General features: G+C 43.0%; 1 protein-coding gene across 7 annotated transcripts in view; it reads left to right on the top strand.

Moving 5' to 3' along the window:
- VPS8 (VPS8 subunit of CORVET complex) overlaps positions 1 to 24,863 on the top strand; it is a 268,045-nt gene that overhangs the window by 190,318 nt on the left and 52,864 nt on the right. For 6 of the 7 annotated variants that reach the window (XM_059687232.1, XM_059687235.1, XM_059687236.1 and 3 more), the window contains 3 exons: positions 12,475 to 12,555; positions 14,339 to 14,508; positions 21,431 to 21,596. In XM_059687232.1, coding sequence (XP_059543215.1) covers positions 12,475 to 12,555; positions 14,339 to 14,508; positions 21,431 to 21,596 — 417 coding nt within the window. The remainder of the gene's footprint in view (positions 1 to 12,474; positions 12,556 to 14,338; positions 14,509 to 21,430; positions 21,597 to 24,863) is intronic. The other variant, XM_059687237.1, reaches the window with a different exon arrangement.

Here is a 24,863-nt window from a genome sequence, read left to right on the forward strand (position 1 = left end):
GATAACCTAGCCTGGCTTGTGTGGCTCAGTGGTTGAGTGTCGACCTATGAACCAGGAGGTCATGGTTCGATTCCTAGTCAGGGCACATGCCCAGGTTTCAGGCTTGATCCCTGGTAGTGGGTGTGCAGGAAACAGCCAATCAATGATTCTCTCTCATCATTAATGTTTCTGTCTCTCTCTTTCCCTCTCTCTTCCTTTCTGAAATCAATGGGAATATATCTAAAAAAAAAAGATAACCTAGAAATTACCTTATTATAGGCATTTCTTAATTATTAGTTGCTACTTATGTTTTCTAACTCAACCTAAAGTTTTCTTTATGTCCAAAACTCATCCCCTACTCTAGATTCTAGCTGGCTTTGTATCCATAGCTTTTGTAGGAAACATCATTTCAGCCTGTTCTCACCAGCAAAAACACCTGAACCTTTCCAACTTCATCAAAAGGAGAACATTAAAAATACATTAAAATATAATTTTAGAAAAATATGTGAACATTCTTAGGGAAACAGCAAGAATGATCTTTAGAGTCCATTTTGCCTTCCATCAGTTCATGCAATATAGACACACAAACATACACACACACACACGAAATCAAACAGTAATATGATGCCATTGGTCTTTATAATTTTCTAATGATTTCTATCCAGTCAAGAATTTCCCTGTCAGCTCTCTTTTAAGACTTTGCAAGCTCTTCTTTCCACCCGATATGAAGCATCTGGGACTTTGCTGATAAAAACTACTGCGTTCAGTAGTCTCTAATCACTTAGTTCCTTATCATTTAGAATGTCTCCTGACATATATTATCTCATTTGATCCTTGTCATTGTTGAATAATTCTTTTGATATACCAGTAGACTACTTCTCTTATATCCATTTTAAAATGCATTAGTCATAAGGTTTTTAATCACATGTGAAGCAATATCTCAATAAGGCAGGAATACTTTAGTTCACCAAGTAGATTAAAAAAAAAATGAAATCCTGAAGCCGAAAGTGGCTTCTCTTTCAGTATAGGCATTTTGCTTTATGTTGAGCTTTAACCACGCTTTCTGATACATAAATTACAATAAATAAAATCTAATTTTCCCTTGGCAAAAGCATATGTTCTTTTATTCTGTATTTTAAAATTCATATTTTTGAAGGCTTTTGATATTTAAAAATCTTCACTTTATTTTGAGTTTTATTGGCATTCATTGTGATTGTATTCTTATTTTCTACCCTCAGTGGTTGTTACTTCCCACTAATCAGGAGGGTATGTTCTTAAATTCTTTATCTGCACATTTGTGATTACTGTAGTAATAGTGCTACCTTATATTTGTATACAGATTTTTATTTTTTCAAGATGTTTTCACAGGTATTCTCTCATTTAAAGTTCATAATCTCTTGAGGTAGGTAGGCCTACTACAAAAATTTCTGTTGACGAAGGATGAAACACAAGATAGTCTCTTACCTCCTAATTTATGCTCTTTCCCATTTTATTATGTAAGCTTTTTCATTTGTTTCAGGCCCTGGTCTTTTGAAAAGTTTATTATTAGTTAGTTTATTAATTATATGTTACCCTGTTTGGTCATTGCCTATGTGGATGAAAGACACAGTTCTTGCCCTAAAATCCTATCTAATAATAGACAAACAGGGTAATTGACCATACCTTCCCTACGCTTCCCATTGGCTAATCAGCACGGTATGCAAATTTACTGCCAACAAAGATAGCGGCTAATTTGCATACCGCAGGCAGATCCTGCTGGATGCCCCTCCTGGGGCTGGTGGCAGCAAGATCCCCAGCCTCCGCCCACCCCAGCATGGGATTCAGGCCTGGCGTGTCTTGGGCGGGGTGAGCAGTGTAGGCGGCAGCATGATCTGAGCAGCCGCTCGCCCCAGCGCAGGATCCAGCAGGCCCGGGGCACAGGGGGACGAGGGGGTGGGCGCGCAGGCCGGGCAGGTGGCAGCACGATCCCCAGCCACCGCCAGCCCCAGCTCGGGATCTGGGCCTGCAGTGTGCAGGGCGGGGCGGGGGCGCAACTTCTGACTCCGAGAAGTGGTCTGGGGGCTGGAAGGCGGCTCCTTTGACCACAGCGCCAGAGTCCCACTGCTCCACCAGGAGAGGGGCAGAGAAAGGCCGGAGCCTCCCTCAAGGTGACCCGAAACCCCCACCCACACCAGGCAGGCCTCTGGGCCTGTGTGCGGAGGACTCACCTCCAAGCCCAGCCGGTGGCCATGCCGCAGCCATGGCACTCCTGGGTGCAGGCCCCGGTGGGGGTGCCATAAGTCCTGGGCTCCTCGCCTGCCTTCTGCGGCCTCCTCCTGCTTCAGGGCCTCGCCCTCCGCGGCCTCCTCCTCCCCAGCGCCCAGAGCAGCGGACACACCGAGGGTGCTCCCCGCTGGCTGAGGGGGTGAATGGAGCAGCAGGGACTCCCGGGTGAAGGGTCGCCCTGGGGAGGAGTCCCGACACCTCCACGCCCCGCTGCCCAGGCCCTGAACAGTGTGGAGCCGTGCATGCCTGGAGGGCGGGGCGTGGGCAGACACACATGTGCCTGGTGCAGCGGGACTTGCTGGGGAGCCACCCGCCTTCCCCGGCGGGCCTCAGGCCCGGTGCTCAACGCGGAAGGGCCGCACTGCGGCCACCAGGCCCTGAAGGCTGCCCTGAAATCCACACAAAGACAACCTGCTGCTGGAGGGCAGGCATGCGGTGCTCCAGGAAGATGCCGGGGGTAGGGAAGGAAGGTCATGGAAGGGAACAATTGCAAGAGGAGACCCCGAAGGTTCTGAAAGCAGAGGACCAGCTCCTTGCAGACCTGAACTCCGTGTGGGTATCTTTCTCGGCCTGTGGAAGCGGTGCAGACACAGGAGGAGGTGATGGACCGGGGCTGCGCCCAAGGAAGACTCGGAGGAAGCAACGTGTGGACAGGGCCAGGCGGAGCAGGCAGGCCCGTGCGGAGCCCACTGGAGCGCAGCCAGACCCCAAGGCGACCACCAAGCCAGGCCCCAGGGAGAAGCGAGCAGATGCCACTCCACTCTCTGGTGAAGACCATTGAGCAGAAAACTAAAGAAATCGATTTTACATCACTTCCCAGGTGAAGAACAGTTGGCATGTAAGCCCCTGACCAGTGCCCAGCCTCTCCTTTGTCTATCTCACTCTTAGGTACCATGTTCTTTGTTCTCTCTTAACTGCAACTCATTTTTAAACTAGATTGCTTTTAAAAGAAGACTAAATAAAGTTTCCCTTAAGTTATTTAGGCAGTGCTGGGGCTGCTGGGGGCCAGATTAGAGACACAAAAACTCAGGGGAGCCCGGCACCCAGCAGCCCCAAAGCCCACCACCTGGGCACTGGGGCTGCTGAGGGCAGGATCAGAGACACAAACCCTGAGAGCCCTGCACAAGACTGGTGCTCCCCTCCAGGCGAAGTGTTTTCCCTCCAACCCTGCTCTCCCTGGGAGTCCAGCGCGGAGGGCGCTCTCCCTGGGAACCTGGAAATCCGCCTCTGGGGCGACTGAACAGCAGCCATGCCTGGCGAGCCAAGGAGAGGGTGACCTACCCACATGGATGTGTATGCTGGCGGAGGCCACGCAGCTGCCATAATTGAAGTCGTCCTTGATGTAGGAGCGGGGGTAGTGGGGATCAGAGTGGGCCAGGTTGGCAATGGAACCCCAGCTTCCCACTGAATGACTAGAGCACACGGTCCTCAGTCACTTCCTGAGCAGCAGTCAGCCCCGACCGGGGATCAACCCGCAACCTAAGTAGGTGCCCTGGCAGAATGGAACCCAAACCTTTGCTGTAGCAGAGGAGCACTGTCCCATAGCAGGGGCGAGTGCAGCGGCGGTGGCGGGAGCCTTTGCGGCAGCACTAAGGAGCAGCAAGCCCAGCGGTAGGAAGCAGCAAGCAGGTGGGCGGTAAGGAGGGAGGGGTCCTGGACTGCGAGAGGGCACAGGCCAGGCTAAGGGACCCCCCACCCATTCCCAGTGCATGAATTTCGTGCACCGGGCCTCTAGTAACTCTTAGAAGGGAGATGGAAAATGTTCTGATATAACTATTCATAGGGCTCCAATCAAGTAATAGTGGCCCCCTTAAGGATTATGTGCTCTGAACTCCATCTAGGGCAACTGCCACTTTTACATCCCTCCACTTTCAGTCAATGAGATTACAGCAGGAACAGCCATGTGAAAGCATGACCCTGCCCCCTGACTCCACCTGATTGACTCAGGGTGAACAGCTGGCTTAAGCAAGGCCAGTCAGTGTCCTTTACTGGAAATTTTAGGACTGAACTTGAGAATGATGAATAAATTTCTCTTCAGGTCTCTGGATTACATAAGGTACAATGTTGAGGAGGTGACAGTAACTACTTTTCCATTATATGGACTAAACTAATAAAAAAAGTTAATCTACAGAGAGAAGAAGAAAAATGAAGCAGACACACAGAGAGGAAAATAGACAAGATTCATGGAGAAGAGAGAAGATACAAGGAGAGCATTCAAGACACTGGGCAAGGAGACGATGGAGAGAAATCCTGATGGCATTTGAGCCTCTCATTATAGCTCTTAAGGCTTACCTGCATTCCTTTGCTTGGATCGTCCACACACCCCAATGCCTTTACAATAATTGTCTGTTTTGAGTAAATTAGAATGAGTTGGGTTTCTGAATATATATTATATATTCAGAAGAGGTCCCAATATAAGTATATATTTGAAACAGATTGGGGAATTTGGAAAGATTTTCTGGAGGAGATGTCTAAACTGAATCTTAAAGAGCCTAAAGAGATCAGGAGAAAAAGTAAATAGGACTTTTCTAAGCAGAGTAAACTATAAATACAAAGGATCTGAGGTAAAACATGATACATTTGGAGAGTTGTGTTTAAGTATTCTTAGAATACAGGGTAAGAATAAAGGTGAGTCAGGGAGCCAAACTGTGAGAGACAGGCAGGGAATGTGTCCTTAATTGCTTTGTGAACCATGGTAAGGACTTTGGATTTTATTTTCAAATCATTAAATTCTCATTAAAGGATTTTAAGCAAAGGAATAATGGAATGAGGTTTCTCTTTAGAAAGATCACTCAGCCTATGTTATACAGGATAAACTGGAAGGGATCAAGGCTGAAGGCATAGACATACCTAGAATGTAATAGGTACTCAATGCTTGTTAGTTGAGTTACATAGACTGGATAGTAGAAAATGGATTTGGAAATTCCTTGGTTGAGAATCCACTTGACTTTTTGACAGGTTCACGGGTGGGCAAACTTTTTGACTCGAGGGCCACAATGGGTTCTTAAACTGGACCGGAGGGCCGGAACAAAAGCATGGGTGGAGTGTTTGTGTGAACTAATATAAATTCAAAGTAAACATCATTACATAAAAGGGTACAGTCTTTTTTTTTTTTTTTTTTAGTTTTATTCATTTCAAACGGGCCCGCGGGCCATAGTTTGCCCACGGCTGGGTTAGATGTAGGGGAATACAAGAAGAACCCAGATAATCCCCTGATAGCAGTTTCCCATCACTAACAATGAGCAGTGAGTGAATACAAGACTGGAGTTTATAGGAAGAGAACTATAGTCTTAGAAATCATCCACATAGAAGTGGTAGTTAAATTCTTGAAACTTGATGAACTTTAGGAGAAAGCTAATTAGCAAGAAAAGCAGAAGGCCAAAAAATGGAGTTCTAGGAAATACCTAAAAATCAGAATATTTTTATTTCCTATTAGTACAGAAGGACCTTGGAGATAAGACTATGCTTTGCCTAGTACTCCATCACCACCACTTAGCCCAGAGGCACGTGGCATGTAATAGCTACTCAATAAATATTTCTAAAGTAAATAAAAGTCAAGGATGGAGGAATTCCACTTCTGGCCAAGATGGATTAACAGAGACTGGATTTATTCTCCTGCTTGAAACAACCAAAAAATGGACAAAATGTATGAATTAGTAGTTTTTCAAAAACTGGGTATCAGGCAATAAAGGACAGTCATCCCTAAGAGTCAGGAAATAAACAAGGTGAGCCCCGTTTGCTGTAGCATAATGTTTTGAGAGAGTTTCTAGGCAGTAACACAGTTTCCAATATACTCATTGATTTAAAGAGATGGAGCTGAGAGTCAAGAGAGACCAAGAGTCTGCAGGGCAAGTACCAAGAGAGAATTCTGGAGAAGTGCAGTAGGCCGCTCTCAAGCATGATCTGACGGAACTACCTAAGCCAAGGAAAGAACCACCTGAAAGGATTAGAGGGACGAATACTTGCGGTCACACAGGGTCAACAACAGTGTGTTTGCCACCAGTGAAGACTAGAAGACACCATAATTCACAGAACATTGGGTAAAGTGCTCAGAGTTACTCAATAGTGGGAAACAAGCCTAGACTAAGCAAAGCTTGTCATGCCTTGCAAATCTTAAAAACAAGACCTGAAAGGATTAAACTGTTTTCAAGTATAATTTAACTGCATCCCAGAACAAAGCTTAGAAATGCTTTTAGGAATACAAAGATATTCAGATCCCAACAGCGTGCGATTTACAGTGTATGACATTGAATCATAACTTATAAGGTATGCAAAGAAATTGGAAAACGAAACCCAGATATGTCATGGGTATTAGAATTAGCAGACAAAACCACCAAAACAAACAAAAAGATTAGTGAATTTGAAGACATAGTGATATAGACTCTCCAGAATGAAATATTAGAGTAAAAAGAATCAGGAATAAAATGAACCACAGTATCAACTTGAACAATCAGCTATAAGACACTTTCAAATGGACCAAAATATGTGTACTTGGAGTCCTGAAAAAGTGAGTCGGAGCAGAAAAAAAATATTTGAACAAATATTGGCTAAAAGTTTTCCAAATTTATGGAGAACTGTTAGTAAACAAATAAGTAACCTCAAAATTCAGAAAACATTATGAAAACTACAAGGCACATCATAATTGCTCAAAATCCACAATTAACAGAAAAGCTTAAAAGTAGCCAGAGGAATAAAAATAAGGACAACAGCATATTTCTGCTAACCACTTCGACCTAGTTGACATTTGTATGCCAATTAGAGCAGCAGCATACTCATTGTTCTCAAGAGTATTGGAACATTAGACAAGATAGGCTAGATTCTGGGCTATAAAACAATAAATCCGGTATTTTAGATTTTAACCATCCTGATAGGTCAGTGGTCTCATTGTTTTAATTTGCGGTGCCTAATGAATAATGTTGAGCATCTTGTCATGTGCTCATTTGCCATCTTTGTATCTCCATTGGTGAGGTGTCTGTTTAGTTCTTTTTGCCCACTTTTTAGTTGGGTTGGGTTATCATTGAATTTTAAAAGTTCTTTGTATATTTTTTATACAAGTTCTTTATCAGATATGTGTTTGGAAATATTTTCTCCCAGCTTGTCTTTTCATTCTCTCAACTGTGTCTTCCACAAAGCAGAAGATTTTAAGTTTTAATGCAGTCCAATTTGTCCAATTTTTTCTTTCATGGACTATGCAGTTGGTGGTGTATTTAAAAACTCACCACCAAATTCAAGGTCATCTAGATCCCCCCCCCCCATGTTATTTTCTAGAAGTTTTGCATTATACATTTTATGTTTGTGATCAAATTTGAGTTAAATTTTGTGAAAAATTTAATGTCAGTGTCTAGCAATGGTTCTCAACCCATGGGTCGCGACCCCTTTGGGGGTCGAATGACCCTTTCACAGGGGTTGCCTAAGACCATCAGAAAACACATATTTAATTACACATTGTTTTTGTGATTAATCACTATGCTTTAATTATGTTCAATTTGTAACAGTGAAATTGGGGGTCACCACAACATGAGGAACTGTATTAAAGGGTCACGGCATTAGGAAGGTTGAGAACCACTGGTCTAGAGTCAATTTTCTGCATGTGGATGTCCAGTTATTCCAACACCACTTGTTGAAAATACTGTCCCTTTCTCCATTGAATTGCCTTTGCCTAGTTGACTGTATTTAAGGGGGTCTATTTCTGGGAGCTCTGTTCTTTTTCATGGATCTGTTTGTCTAGTCTTTCACGAATACCACATTGTCTGGATTATTGTAACTTCAGAGTACAGTTTGAAGTCAGGTAGTGTCCTCAGTCTTTGTCATTCTTCAATATTATGTTGGTTATATTGGGTATTTTGTCTTTCCATATAAATTTTAGAATCATTTTGTCTATATCTGTAAAGTAACTTGCTAGCATTTCAATTGCGATTGTTTTTCTGTTTTTGGTATTAGGATAATGCTGGCCTCATAGAACGAGTAAGAAGTATTTCCTCTGGTTCTGTTTTTGGAACAGATTGTAGAGTATTTGTATAATTTCTTTAAACATTTGGTAGAATAAACCAGCAGAACTATCTGGGTCTGGGCCTTCTGTTTTGGAAGGTTATTATTTTTTGATGCAATTTTGTTAAAAGATACAGATTTATTCAAATTATTTCTTCTTTTTTAATCTATTTCTTTTTGTGTGAGTTTTGGTAGATTGTGTCTTTCAAGGAACTGGTCCATTTCATTTAAGTTATCAAGTGCTCCAACCAAGGTTTTTTATGTATCTAGGTGTGTGGGTTTTTTTTTTTTTTTTATCTTCCCCCTTACCATTTTTTAAAAATATATAATTTTATTGATTTCAGAGAGGAAGGGAGAGGGAGAGAGAGATGGAAACATCAATGATGATAATCTTCCCCTTTATCATTCCCAGTATTTAATACACTTTAAATCTCCTCCACTAGAATATTTCCTGTTTCAGTACAGTGCCTGGAACATAGTATATACTCAATCAATATTAGTTGGCTCAATCACCTAATGTCCTTGAGTAGTTCTCGGTAGTTCATAGCACACTTTAATTCCTTTGTTCTGTGTACATTAAGTTGGGGAAGTTGCAGTATCCTCATGTTTCTCATGAGGAAAGTGCTATTCAGAAAGATTACATATCTTGACTTAGTTTACTCAGTTATTAAGTGGGAACAGCTAGAACATTAACCTTGGTCTTCTAACTCCCAATGTTAGATCTTTCCTTCTCTACCTTACATCAGCCATGTTTTTCATATCCTCCTCTCTGTGCCCTGGGGAGGAATAGGGAGTGACTGTTATTTAGATGCACAGTTGCTCACATATGCACAGTTTTTTTCAGAAAGATGTTCACATGATAGGTTCTCAAAGATCTTCTTGACCTTTAAATATTAATTCAAACTGATGCCTGGCACCTGACTTATTCAGATTTCTTTCATGAACATTAGATGATACAGTAGCGAGTGTTTTTAAGGAACCATATTTATGCTATACACGTACTGTCTTCACTGCTTGCTTTTATTGATCTTCCCTCTGTGGCAAAAGTGGTTCCTGGCTGTGACAACCTATTAATGGCTCTCTTACTGAGGGGGTTAAAGCAAACAAATGATTCATATGCTAACCTGCTGAGGACATTATTCATATTTTAAAGTAGTGCTTTATTAGCAAAATGTTTTTATTTTAAAACAAACCATATACATGATACAATGGGTACTAAAAAACAATAGGGAAAAAGTGATCATCACATCTTTTTCTAATGTGCTTTTAAAAAACAAGTTTATGTGAAGTACCCAAGTCTGCTCTTCTTTTATAGTTTATAAAAAAGTTAAAGAAAAACCTCAGTAGTTATTCATTGCCGAAGAATCTAGCTGACATCTTTGGAAAATAATTTGAAAAGCCAGTGGATTGTGTACATGCTGTGCATTAAGCCTTGAGCTCTCTTTTGCATTCTATAATTTATATGTTGTCCCAGCATGAGGTAATTTTCATGATTTTGCCTTTAAATTATGCATATTAAAATGAAATGTACTGATATAAATATAGACATGACCTATAAAGATTTCTTATTTTTACCAGAATTTAACCTTTTAAAGACCTCTGTTGTCTAAGCCACCCTTGTCATAAAAAATGACAGAGCTTTTCTGTATTAGAATTATATTAGTGCTAGATATACATATTACAGTAGATATTATAATAGGTTTTTTATAATAAGATATTAAACTATCGATACTTTGAGGAATAAGTGTATTTATTAAGAGCTTGATGAAAAGCATACTAACTTGGGAAGCTTTAGTATGGGTCTATTTTTATGCAAAGAAAATTAGAAAAAAAATTTGTCTGGTAGGTATATGACCTGAATTGATTTTCTAGTGGCGAGTTAGTCTGAGATAGCTATAGTCTTGCCTTCTGTAAATGGTCTGCACATGTTTGAAAGGTATCTTTAGCTTAGTGGTACAATCTCCAGTTGTGAAGCAGAAAATTTCCCCACTGAGCTGAAGTGACCCACTCAAGCCCACGTTAACACACAAATGTAGAGTTATTCTCTACCTTCCATATCTCCCTCGGCATCAGGGACCAGTAATCTGTGGTAGACTATCTTGTGCTGCTCTAGAACAACTAAAATACTGAAAACTGGTCTTAGAAACTCAACTACCCAATCCTCAAGAGCCACCATCAGAGCTAGAAGAGAAAAAGACGCATATCCTAAGACTATGTTGTGCGAGGGCAGGAAGGCAACGTTTCTTCTTACATTTCTGGACCTTTCTTCTAAGTTTTCCTGCTTTACTACTTTTGTCTTTGTTCTTTCTTAACATCTGAACTCAGTTACTCTTACTGCACCAAGATTTAAGAACCCCTACTCCCTAAGAAGTAACCAGAAATGTTACCCATATTTTCCAGCAAACATTGGCTTATCATTTAGTTATCCATATCCGTTACCCTGTTGTCTGGCAAACACTAGTTTATTAGTTTATGTATCCACACTTGGGAGACCAGTACTGTGTGTTAATTAACAGCATAGTTTTAATTAACCATGAAGTACCAAGATTCAAATCTCAGCTTATCTGCTTAATAGTTTTGTGATCTTAAAGACTTTTACTTAACCTCTCTGAGCCTGAATTTCTTCATTTATAAATGATCTGGAAGGGATTTAGTGATGGTATATAATAAGTACTTAGCACTGTATTTGCATATGGTAGCCACTTAATAAATAGCTACTTTTATCATTACTATTTAGTTGGATTCCCCTGTTAGCATGAAGTCATTTATGTCATACATAACCTCATACTAGAGTGAAATAATAGGCTTGATATACTCATTTATTAGCAAAGCATTTTATGATAATTCCCACCCTAGCCAAAGGTGCAGAAAAATGAGTGCACAAATATGCTGATGGAGATAAAATTGCATAATACAAGGTTTTGAAGACCAATTAGGCAGTTTATATCAGTTCCCATAATAAATGCTCTTTGAGTCAGAAATTCCCTCTCTAAAAACTACTCTAAAGAAGGCGATTCAGACCAAAATTTGCAGCCACTAGCATTTGATAATGGTGGGTAGGATATGGGGGTGAGGAGTTGGGGGGGGAACTTGAATGTCCAACAACAGAGAATGGTTGAATAACAGTATTTTCACATAATTCATACTCTGTAATTATTATGAAATAGTTGATGATATAGGAAACTGCTCACAATATACTACTTAGTAAAAAAAAAAAAAAAAAGGAAAATGTGAAATACTTAAATTTTGTACACTAAGAAATACATTTCTTTCTCTCTCCCTTTTTCTCCCTCCTCAGAAATAAGACTGAAAGAATATACATCAAAATATCAAATTGTTTGTCTCTGGGTAGTTGGATTTTATTTTTTTATCTTTGTACACTTTAGTGTTTTCCAAATTGTATTTAATTAGCAAGTTATTTTGCAAACCTCTTACGAAAAGCAGTGGAGGGAAGATTGGGTGTCTGAGTATCTGTTGTTTATTAGTAGTGGCTTTATTTCTTAAAAGGTTTGAAAAACTGAAAGCTGCTCTTTGGATCCATAAACTGATCTCCTAAATTGAAGTGTTGTCTCCTAACAAAGCAATTTAGTTGGTTTGAGCTAAGAGGTGGCCAAATGTAGGTAGCAGGAGGAATTGTTAAGATAGATTCTGAGTATTCGTGAGTACATTGGTTTTGATGTAGCAGATAAATAAGAGCTTAAAGGAGGGGTGGTTTTTAATATGGAGAATGAGAGGAAGCTTCTTGCAGAAACAAAACCACAGTGAAATTTTATTAGACTTGCAAAGAAGGTTGTTAAGCAAGAGGCTTGGGTCATTTAAATTTTATTTATTTTTCAAAAATGTCTGTGATGGCCAGAGGGAGACCAATGTGCATTTCCAGTGGAAGATTCATGGAAAAATATTTTAGGACTATAGAGAAATTCTTAAGGCCTGGCTGGCATGGCTCAGTGGTTGAGTGTTGACCTATGAACCAGGAGGTCACGGTTCGATTCCCAGTCAGGGCACATACCTGGGTTGTGGGTTTGATCCCCAATGTGGGGTGTGCAGGAGGCAGCCGGTCAATGATTCTCTCTCATCGTTGATGTTTCTATCTCTCTCTCCCTCTCCCTTCCTCTCTGAAATCAATAAAATATATTTTTTTATAAAATACTTAAGGATAATTGGCTTTTTCAGATAACTTGTATTTTAAAGTTCTGTTTAAAGAACAGAATTATAATTTTTTGCAACTTTTTTAAAAATTAGGATCCAGTTTATGGAAAAGGAAAACTTGGAGAAATCCAGGGACTTATTCTGGGAATGTTGGACACCTTTAACTATGAACAGGTAAGCTACTTTCTGTTTCTAAGCCTGTCTATGGTGGAAAGAAGCTATTTCTTTTTCTCTGCACCTATACTTTTCCTTTAAAAATTACCATCTATTTAGTGGAAGTTCAATAGATTAAAATGTATAGTTTAAAAAAATTTTAAACTTCTCTTGACCTTAATTAATTAATATACATATTTTATACACAAACATACATTTCAGAATGTGGAAATGCATCAAATTTGGATTCATTTTATTGTTTTGATTTATTGGAAGAAATCAAAAATATGAAAAACTTTCTGGAAAAATAATTGGATGCAAAGACATAACCCGTGAAAGGCAAGGGTCAGCATGAGTTTAGAAAATTACAAAATAAAATTAAAGAGTCTTCTTTTAAATATCCTGAAGCAGATAATTGCCACTAACCAAAAATGGTCATTAGTTCTCCCTTAACTCAAAACTGCCTATCGCTTAAATTCTCAGTTGGAGCCAGGTGAGGAACAGATTTTTTTCTTAATATACTTCAAAGTAACTCATGAAGCCACCTAGGAAACGTGCCATTTTGGGCATGGTAGATACAATTTCTGCTTTTTTTAGTAATTAGAGAGAAGAAAAAGAAGCATTTGGGTGACAGCTTTTCTTGGGGTGCCGTAAGAACTGCAGTTTTGCTCAGCATAGCCCAGTGGAGCTGACACCCCTGCAGGCACGGAGTGCATGTCAGCAGAAGAAAAGCTGAGTGCGAGGCAGAATATTGTTGGGAACTTTGGAAGAGGAGGAAAGGATGGGGTAGATTGGAAAGAATGACATTTAGTTCTATGCTTGGACCATTAGAACTGAAAGTTCTACATTACAGATGCAGTTAAAGGGCTAGGCTCTGTAGCAAGGAGGATGGTATATTTTCCCCAACTGTACATCTAAATGATATATATATGAATGTTGAGAATTAAATGTAATGTGAATGCAATACTTTATAAGCACATAGAACCATAAAAATGATTTAATGTGGTAGTGTGAAAATGTCTTCATGTGACTTAATGACAGATGTCACAGTTTTGAGCAGTTTCAAATGACCTGTAAGTGCTGATCAGGAAAATGTGATCTCTCTGCACAAGGGAGATATAAACTGAGTAATGGCCATTAGCTTTTCCAGTGAAAGGTTATTTGAAATATTGCCATGAATGCAGTTTCTATTTTTAAAAAATCAGGAAGTCCGGCTGGTGTGTCTCAGCAGTTGAGCATTGACCCAGGAACCAAGAGGTCACTGGTTCGATTCCTGGTCAGGACACATGTCTAGGTTGTGGGCTTGGTCCCCATTGTGGGGCGTGCAGGAGGCAGCCAATCAATGATGTTCTTCTCTCATCAATGTTTCTTTCTTTCCTTCTCCCTTCCTCTTGCTCTAAAAATCAGTAACACATTTTAAAAAATCAGGGATATTTTCATTATTTGTTACAACACTTCAAGTCATTTAGAGAGAACTTTTTTTATACGTATAATAAATAAATAGATTTGGGTTTATCTAGTCATTCAAAAGCCATCAGTACTGAATTAAGCCATAGAATGGCCAAGCATACATTTCTCATTAAAAACTAGTAACAGCTTTTTAATAATTATTTTGAGAATTTAGTTAACCACTTAATTTAGAGTTTTTAATGCTTATTTAATTTTATACATTTATAGTGTATTTTAATTTCAGTTGTTTGTGGTTGAAAACAAAACAACTGATATTTTCTATTCATCCCCTCTGTGTCTTTCATTTTATAAACCACTTTTTTATTTGTTGGTCTTTTGTTTTGGCCTTTCCTAGACCCTGCTGGAAACAACTACTAGCCTTCTAAACCAAGATCTCCACTGGTCACTGTGTAACCTGAGAGCTTCCATCACCAAAGGGCTGAATCCCAAACAGGATTACTGCTCTATATGTCTGCAGCAGTATAAGAGACGCCAAGAAACGGCTGATGAAATTATTGTCTTTAGGTGAGAGAGAAGGAAATGTTCCAATGTATGGTGTGTGTGTGTACAAGTATGGTATTACCAGGCAAGAATACATGTGGGTACACAGCCCCAGTTGATCATTCTAGCAGTGAACAAAACAGGACAATGTTCTTGCTCTTGTAGACCTTCCATACTGTGTGGGAGTCAGAAGGAATGGGTGTTAGGGTGGTCAGGCAATAAATAAATGCAGCATAATAAGAGCTATGGGGAAAATAAAGTACAGGTAAGGGGATGGAAGGATGAAGTGTTCAGGGTAAGAGTGCTATTTTAAGACACCATAATGAGGAAAAGCATCTCTAAGGAAGTGATATTTGAGCAGAATGAGAGAGGTAGGAATGAAGGTTCAGAATATATTTTAAGGGTAGAACTAACTTGCTGATGTATTAGATATGGAGTGTGAGTTGCCTTAGCAATTGGATGAACAGGGTACCATTGTCTAAGATGAGAAAGAACAGGTGTGAGGAACTGGAGAAATCAAGAGTTTTGTCCTGGACATGTTAGATTTGAGATGAATAGTAGACATCCAAGTAGGGATATCAGGTAGATAGTTTTTCTAGTTAGAACCCTCAACACACGTCTTGGAAATATAAATTTAGAAACTGACAACATATAAATAATATTTAAAGCTGTAGTACAAAGAGAGAAGAAATTTAGTATAAAAGTTAAAGGTTTGATCTCATGAGTAAAGACAGCTCACCTAGAATATGTGGATAGAGGTGATATGAGATAAACTCTGTAGCCAAACTTCTTGACTTCAAATCCTAATTTTTCTACTTACTATCTGTGAGACTTTGACAAGTAATTTAATCTCTTTACATCTTAGTTTTCTCATCTGTAAATTGGAATAATAATGATACTATTTCCAAGGGTTTTGTGACGATTAAATGAGATAATTCATTTAAGACATTTGCATCATGGTGACATATATAGTAAGCACTATATAAGTGTTAGCTACTACTATTATAGGTACAGGAAGATTGGTAGATGTGTGCCGGGAGCCGGTCCATCCTTGCTGTTTCAAGGGACCTGGCATATATGGCATACGGTTCTTAATATGTTCGCTCACCTTCTTGGCACTGTGTTTTAACCAAGGTCACCTCTCCGAGAAAGGTTGAATCCCCAGGTAGGGATTTTCCCCTGAAGTTAGGGAGGGAATAAAACCCCTCAACTAAGTGCCAGGCGGGTAATTAATCCCTTTAACTACGAACAATCATGCTTAAACTACATAATCTTTTCTCCCTGGAATGGAGATAAGAAACGCCCTAACCTTTGTAATAGAGATTGATGGGATTGAGTCAACTGGTATAAATACAGATGTAACAAGACAGAAAGACACAGAACTCAGAACACAGAACTTAGAACACAGGGCTTGGAAGACAGGACCAAGAGAGACAGAGCCTAGGCACAGAACCTACACAGAACATTCTCTAGAGACAGAAGAACTTCGCTGGAGAGAGCATGCCGGAGGATCCTGGAGAGGGACTGGCCTCGGAGCCTAGAGACAGAGCCTAGCGGGAGAACATGGCAAGGGATCCTGGACTGAACCTGACTACAGAGATTGGCAGGAGAACCTGACTGGAACCTGGACACTGAACCTGACTGGAGAGCCTGGACAGAACCTGGCTGGAGAACCTAGTGAGGGAACATGGCTACAGAACCTCGCTGGAGATCCGAAGCAGAAACTCTCTGGAGATCCGGGCTAGAGATCCTGGCTAGGTTGCTGATCAACTGAACGCTGTCTCCATGTCATTCCTTCTTCGCCGACTCCGTCCACACCTTTGGGGACCCCTGGACCTGCTGGGGTTGGACCCCGGCATCTGGTGCCCGAACAGGGTTCCCCTAGGTAAGCGCCCTGCACTCGGGACGGATCGGACTCCACCGTAGGAAGAAGGTGGATAGTCTTCGCCGACTCTGTCCACACCTTTGGGAACCCCTGGAACGGGATTCCCCTAGGTAAGCCCCCCCCCCATTGAGAACCCCCACACTCGGGACGGATAGGACTCCACCAGGGTGCTACAGACCCCCCTATAGAGGATAAGTAGGGTAAGAAGGTGGATAGTACAGAACTTAGATTGAGAAGATTTGCCGTACTGAGTCCAAAGAAAGAAGACTCTGTATTGATTCTTAGATTGAGAAGATGTGCCATACTGAGTCCAAAGAAAGAAGACTCTGTATTGATCGTTAGATTAAGAAGATGTGCCATACTGAGTCTAAAGAAAAAAGACTCTGTATTGATCTTTTAACATATATGCTTGCTAGCAGAGGAATTAAGGTTACTCCCAGTCAGACAGAATGTTTTATACAAGAAGTATGTCCATGCTTTTCTGAGGAAGGAAAGGTAAATGTAATGGCATGGGAGAAGGTAGGCCCAAGGAGCCTTATCCTTAACCCCACTGCAGCCTTTCTACCCTGGGAAAGTGCAGGATTGGCAAGCTCTCCCTGGGATGATAGATCAGGACTCAGGTAATAGCGGAAAGCGCCAATCCTACTCTTAAAATGGATATAAGAGAGCATTTGAGGTTTTTGTTTTTAATGCTTGCTTTTAAAAAATAAAAAAGGGGGAATTTGCCGGGAGCCGGTCCATCCTTGCTGTTTCAAGGGACCTGGCATATATGGCATACGGTTCTTAATATGTTCGCTCACCTTCTTGGCACTGTGTTTTAACCAAGGTCACCTCTCTGAGAAAGGTTGAATCCCCAGGTAGGGATTTTCCCCTGAAGTTAGGGAGGGAATAAAACCCCTCAACTAAGTGCCAGGCGGGTAATTAATCCCTTTAACTACGAACAATCATGCTTAAACTACATAATCTTTTCTCCCTGGAATGGAGATAAGAAACGCCCTAACCTTTGTAATAGAGATTGATGGGATTGAGTCAACTGGTATAAATACAGATGTAACAAGACAGAAAGACACAGAACTCAGAACACAGAACTTAGAACACAGGGCTTGGAAGACAGGACCAAGAGAGACAGAGCCTAGGCACAGAACCTACACAGAACATTCTCTAGAGACAGAAGAACTTCGCTGGAGAGAGCATGCCGGAGGATCCTGGAGAGGGACTGGCCTCGGAGCCTAGAGACAGAGCCTAGCGGGAGAACATGGCAAGGGATCCTGGACTGAACCTGACTACAGAGATTGGCAGGAGAACCTGACTGGAACCTGGACACTGAACCTGACTGGAGAGCCTGGACAGAACCTGGCTGGAGAACCTAGTGAGGGAACATGGCTACAGAACCTCGCTGGAGATCCGAAGCAGAAACTCTCTGGAGATCCGGGCTAGAGATCCTGGCTAGGTTGCTGATCAACTGAACGCTGTCTCCATGTCATTCCTTCTTCGCCGACTCCGTCCACACCTTTGGGGACCCCTGGACCTGCTGGGGTTGGACCCCGGCATCTGGCGCCCGAACAGGGACCCCTAGGTAAGCCCCACTCTCGGGATGGATAGGACTCCACCATAGGAAAAGGGTGGATAGTCTTCGCCGACTCCGTCCACACCTTTGGGAACCCCTGGACCTGCTGGGGTTGGACCCCGGCAGATGTGGTGATAGGAAAGGGAAGTAGTTCTCAGAACACAAAAAGCCCATTCAACAAATATTTATTGAGCACCAACTGTATGGTAGGTACTGTTCTAGGGGATAGGGTGCAGTATCAATGAAACAAAGGATCTGCTCTCATGGAGTTTACATTCCAGTGTCAAGGGCAGAAATGCCAGATAGTGACTACTATGGGAAAAAATAAAACATGTTAAGTGAGATACAAAGAGCTTGGGGAGAAAGTATATTTTATATGGGTAATCATGGAAAGCCTCACTGTTAAGGTGGCTTATGACAAACAATTTAAAATTATTAATAAAAATGCAATTAATAATGACTGTGAATAAAATAAAACGTGATATAGAAGAAAGAGAATGTTTGGAGCTACTAATTTATAAAGTCATTAGGGAAAGTCTCACTATTTAAGTGACATCTGATCAGAGACATGAAGGAAAGGAAAGATGGTAAGAGATGACTTCGGAGGAGGAATAGAGGCAAAATGATGTAGGAAGTGCATCATTGTAAAGAATTAAACTTTTACTCTGAGATGAGAAGCCACTGAGGATAGGATTAACATTATCTGACCTATGTCTTAAGGATCACTTTGTGTTGAGAATGGTCTGTAGAAAGGCAAGGATGAAAGTAGAATGACCAGTTAGGCTACTGCAGTAGTCCAAGTGAGAGAGGGCCCAAGGTAGTAATTATGAGGTAAAACATGGTCGGATTCCGGATATATTCTGAAGATAGAGCTGAGAAGATTTGGTAACAAATCTTTCTAGATTGGATGTGAGGTATGAGAGAAAGAGACTAGTCAAGAATGACTCCAAAGATTTTGGCCTGAGAAACTGGAAGAATGTAGTTGCCATTTATTGAGATGTGGAAGGTTAGATGAGAGCATGGAGTGGGGGTGGTGTGTGGTGAATATCAAGAATTTTGGCCATGTTAAATTTAAGTCCATTAATATTCAATGTAGAATTCCTGAGGAAAAGGATGGATGGGGTTTAGGAGAGACGTCTGGGCAGTTATCAGCATGTGGGTGGTATTTGAAAGCTATGGAACTGGAAAGAATCACTAAAGGAGCAAGGGTTTTATAGAGAAGAGAAAGATTGTATATAGAAAGAGAAAGACTGTAAAGACTACAGAAGAGAACAGGATTGACTTCTATGGCAGTCCAGCATTCAGGTTTGGGAAATGAGGGGAAATCAGTGAAGATGACTGAGAGTTATACTCAACATCATGTCAGGAGGTTCATTTGTTAATTTAATGTTATCAATGGGGGATTTCTTCATAGGAAGAGTGTAAGAAGTTACTGTAGCACTGACATTCTTGTTAATGCTTAATGAAATCACTGCTTTTGTCTTGAATTTGATGAGGCAGACAACTCATGTTATTATGTAAGCTACTTATGTAATAAGTAGTGGCCCAGTGCACAAAATTCGTGCACTTGGGGAGGAGGGGAGGTCTCTCCTCCCGGACTGTGCCTTCTTGCGGTCTGGGACTCCTTGGGGGATGTTCGCCTGCCAGCTTAGGCCCAATCCCTGGGAGGATCGGACCTAAGTCGGCAGTCAGACATCTCTCTCGCAGTCCCGGGCTCTTGCAGTCCAAGACCCCTCGCTCCTTACCGCCTGCCTGCAGGAGAGGTGGGAGAGGCTCCCGCCACCACCGCTGCACTTGCCAGCCATGAGCCTGGCTTCTGGCTGAGTGGCGCTCCCCCTGTGGGAGCGCACTGACCACCAGGGGGCAGCTCCTGCATTAAGCATCTGCCCCCTAGTGGTCAGTGCACGACATAGCGACCGGTCATTCTGCCATTCAGTTGATTTGCATATTAGGGTTTTATTACATAGTACTAGAGGCCTGGTGCACAAAAATTTGTGTACTCGGGCGGGGGGGTCCCTCAGCCCAGGCTGTGCCCTCTCGCAGTCTGGGATCCCTTGGGGGATGTCCACCTGCTGGTTTAGGCCCGCTCCCCAGGGGATCAGGCCTAAACTGGCAGTCAGACATCCCTCTGGCAGCCCGGGAGCCCTCGGGGGATGTCCACTTGCCAGCGGGGAGCAAGCCTAAGCTGCAGTCGGACATCCTCAGCACTACTGAGGAGACAGGAGAGGCTCCTGCCACCACCACTGTGCTGGCAGCCGTCAGCCCGGCTTGTGGCTAAGCAGAGTTCTCCCTGTGGGAGCACACTGACCACCAGGGGGCAGCTCCTGAATTGAGCATCTTCCCCCTGGTGGTCAGTGTGTGTCATAGCGACCAGTCATTCCCAGTTGTTCTGCTGTTAGGGTCAATTTGCATATTACCCTTTTTACTATATAAGATAGAGGTCTGGTGCACGGGTGGGGGCCAGCTGGTTTGCCCTGAATGGTGTCCCGGATCAGGGTGGGGGTCCTGCTGGGGTGCCTGGCCAGCCTGGGTGAGGGGCTGATGGCTGTTTGCAGACTGGCCAAGCCCCCTAGTGGGGACCCTCACCCCATGGGGGTTTGGCCAGCCTGGGTGAGGGGCTGATGGCTGTTTGCAGGCTGGCCACAGCCCCTTCAGGGTGAGGGGGGCCCATTGGGGTGCCTGGCCATCCTGGGTGAGGGGCTGATGGTTGTTTGCAGGCTGGCCAAGCCCCCAAGTGGGGACCCTCACCCCATGGGTGTTTGGCTAGCCTCGGTGTGGGGCTGATGGCTGTTTGCAGGCTGGCCACAGCCCCTTCAGGGTGGGGGGCCCGACTGGGGTGCCTGGCCAGCCTGGGTGAGGAGCTAATGGCCATTTTCAGGCTGGCCACAGCTGCGGGCTGGAAGCAGGTATCCGGGATTTATTTATCTTCTATAATTGAAACTTTCTAGCCTTGAGCGGAGCCCAGGGCCAGTAGGGCAGGCGGGAAACTTGGCTTCCTCCATTGTCAGGGGCACCCCAAGCCTCCTGCTCGCTCCAGCTTCATGGCCACCACCATCTTAGTTGGGTTAATTTGCATATTTACTCCTGATTGGCTGGGGGGTGTGGCTGGTGAGTGTAGCAGAGGTATGGTCAATTTGCATGTTTCTCTTTTATTAGGTTATATTATTTCCCCCAATTGACGGTTTTTCAAACTGTCTAAAAATATTTCATAGTTTGAGAAATGAACAGAAGTTTAGCTTATCCCTCAGGTGGTTTGTAGTCAGAGAACTGTGATTCTGTTCTTACTAACAGCTTAAGTATACAAATATGTGAGTCTGGATTTCAAAAAGAGAAGACAACAATAACTTTATTCACCTTCTTGTTTCTTAACCAGTACAACCAAGAGTGCATTTCAGCATATCAGAAATCTTTATCATTTATGAACACTCCAACATAGCTTATGTTTATGAGTTTTGTAATAATGGAAAGTGCAATTGGTTGCCTTCATTTTGCAGCTGTGGCCATTTGTATCACTCATTTTGTCTGCAAAACAAAGAGTGCACCATAGAAATTGAAGGGCAAACAAGATGGACATGCTACAAATGTAGCTCAAGTTACAAAGCAGGAAAATTAAGTGAAAATTCATCTGAAGTAAAAAAAGGAAGGATAACTCCATCACAGGTAAGACTTGCTTTCATGGCAAAATGGGGATGGTCTTTTCTTATAAATGTCTTGTAGGCCTGGCCTCATTTTTTGCAGTTCTTGTAGGCTTCAGCAAATTTACCTGATGAGAATCTAGTGCATGACATCTGTTCAGTTCTACGTAGAGGAGAAGAGCATCTCTTCTCTGTCCAGCACTGAAAAGCAGAAATTTGAGAGCAATTTTCCGCCCTTTAAATTATTATGGTCTAGTTCAGTGGTCGGCAAACTGCGGCTCACGAGCCACATGCGGCTCTTTGGCCCCTTGAGTGTGGCTCTTCCACAAAATACTGACTTCTGTGCATGGGCCACGAAGTTTCAGTCGCACTTTACATGCGTGCCTGCATGTGGTATTTTGTGGAAGAGCCACACTCAAGGGGCCAAAGAGCCACATGTGGCTTGTGAGCCACAGTTTGCCAACCGCTAGTCTAGTTGAAAAGAAAGATTACATACAACTGCTTGCTTAAGATCCTTTGACAAAGTAAGAGGTCAACAAGTACAACAATCACACTGCTAATGAGGAACTATCTATGTGCTGAGGCATGCAGTTATTACTTTTATTTATTTATTTATTTATTTTTGTGCACCCTAATAACCAGACATTACATAACTTAATACATGATCATCCCCCAAATCCCACACCCATCCAGCACCACACCTAATTATTAGACTATTATTGACTATACTGCAGGCCTGGTGCATGAAATTTGTGCACGGGGGGGTGTCCTCCAATCTGGGACCCCTTGGGGGATGTTCAACTGCTGGTTTAGGCCCGATCACACAGGGATCAGACCTAAACTGGCAGTCGGACATCCCTCTCACAATCCGCGACTGCTGGCGCCTGCCTGCCTGCCTGCCTGCCTGCCTGCCTGATCGCCCCTAACAGCTTCTGCCTGCCAGCCAGATTGCCCCTAACCGCTCCCCTGCCGGCCTGATTGACGCCTATCTCCTCCCCTGCTGGCCCAATCTCCCCCAACTTCCCTCCCCTGCCGTCCTGATCGCCCCTAACTGCCCTCCCCTGCCGGCCTGATCACCCCCAAATGTCCTCCCCTGCTGGCCTGGTTGCTCCCAACTGCCCTTCTGTGCTGGCCTGGTTGCCCCCAACTTCCCTCCCCTGCTGGCCTGATCTCATCCCAACTGCCCTCTCCTGCTGGCCTAATGGCCCCTAACTGCCCTCCCCTGCCAGCCTGGTCTCCCCCAACTGCCCTCCCTCCTGGCCTGGTCACCCCCAGCTGCCCTCCCCTGCTGGCCTGGTCACCCCCAGCTGCCCTCCCCTACAGGCCTCATCCCCCCCAGCTGCCCTCCCCTGCCAGCCTGATCGCACCCAACTGCCCTCCCCTGCAGGCTGGTCACCCCCAACTTCCCCCTCTGCCGCCCTGGTTGCCCCACGCAGCCTGCTATTCAGTCGTTTGGTCGTTTCTCACTAACCCTCCTGCCGCCCTGGTTGCCCCACACAGCCTGCTTTTCAGTTGTTTGGTCATCCCTCACTAACCCCCTGCCCGCCTTGTTGCCCCAAGCACCCTGCTGTTTGTTCATTACTGTTACTGTGACGGCTCCTGGACAATTTGCATATTCCTCTTTTATTAGTATAGATTCCCTATGTTGTTACTTTACATTCCCATTGGTTGTTATTCTGTAACAACCAATTTGTACTTCTTAATCCCTTTACCTTTTTAATCCACCCCCCAACCCTCCTCCCATCTGGCAACTAACAAAAAGTTCTCTGTATCTAACAGTCTGTTCTGTTCTGCTTGTTCATTTTGTTTGTAGATTCCATTGTTGATAGATATGTATTTATTGCCATTTTATTGTTCATACCTTTGACCTTTTTTTTTTCTTCTTCTTCTTTAATAAGACCCTTGAACATTTCATGTAATACTAGTTTTGCATTGATGAACTGCTTTAGCTTTTTCTTTTTCTTTTTTTTTTTTTTCTTTTACTTTTATTTATTTGCTTTAGCTTTTTCTTGTTTGGGAAGCTCTTTACCTGTTCTTTGATTCTAAATGATAGCTTTGCAGGTTAGAGTGGTCTTGGTTAATAGGTCCTTGCTTTTCTTCACTTTTAAGTAGGGCTCATGGACAAGGCACATACACAGGTGCTCTGTGCATGGTTTTCTCAGCTGGGTAACTTTCTTCCAAGAACTTGATGCAGTAGTGTTCATGTGAGGAATTTTCATTGCATTTGGAGTCTGACTAATGGACTAGATACAGTTATATTCATTTTACATCAAATTATTATTTTTTCTTCATAGGCAGGCAGTGAGCTGAGTTTGAACTCTACTCTTAGTAGCTTTTGGGAGAACAGGACTTGACACCATGAGGGGCTCAGTGTGGAGGAGGAGCAGTTGCTAGGGCTGTAACTTGATCACTGTGCTGTTCTCAGTTTGCTTCTTTTTCAAAGTGAGAAGTGGGGTCACATTTGCTGTTTCCTGCTCTTCACCATGTACCACCCTATGCTGTAGTGAGCCTTAGCATTACATGAAAAGTCGGCCCTGTTGTTGTTGTCTCTTATCTTTGTTTCATCAGCTTTTAGTGTTGGATCAGAGGCAGACCAAGTAAAACCTCCTGACCTAGTTTCTCCCAGATAACAGTTTGGTTGGTAGGCATTCATTTGTATGTTCACCCATTATATATGGAACAGTGTGCCAGGCACTGCTAAGTGCTAGGAATACAGTAGTAGACAAGACATTTGCCTATGGAGTTTATAACTAATCCTATCTAATAAAGAGGGAATATGCGAATTGACCCTCACACCATCGCAAAGATGGCGAAGCCATAGCCAATAGGGAGGGAATATGCTAATTGACTGCCCCGCCCTCAAAGATGGTGGTGACCACAGCCACAAGATGGCCCGCAGAGGAGGGCAGTTGGTGGCGACCAGGCCGGCAGGGGTGGGCAGTTAGGGGCAACCAGGCCGGCAGGGGAGGGCAGTTGTGGGCAATCAGGCCAGCAGGGGAGGGCAGTTGGGGGTGATTGGGCTGGCAGGGGAGCAGTTAGGCATTGATCAGGCTGGCAGGGGAGTGGTTAGGAGCAATCAGGCAGGTGAGCGGTTGGGAGCCAGCAGTCGCAGATTATGAGAGAGATGTCCGACTGCCGGTTTGGGATTGGAGAGGGTGCAGGCTGGGCTGAAGGACACACACACACACACACACACACACACACACCCCTCCCCCCCAGTACACGAATTTCGTGCACCAGCCTCTAGTGTAATTATAAACAGGTTTTGAAAAAGTGTTCTTAAGTAAGTTAT

This window comes from Myotis daubentonii, chromosome 3 (assembly GCF_963259705.1).
Source record: "Myotis daubentonii chromosome 3, mMyoDau2.1, whole genome shotgun sequence".
In the NCBI taxonomy this organism is placed as follows: domain Eukaryota; kingdom Metazoa; phylum Chordata; class Mammalia; order Chiroptera; family Vespertilionidae; genus Myotis; species Myotis daubentonii.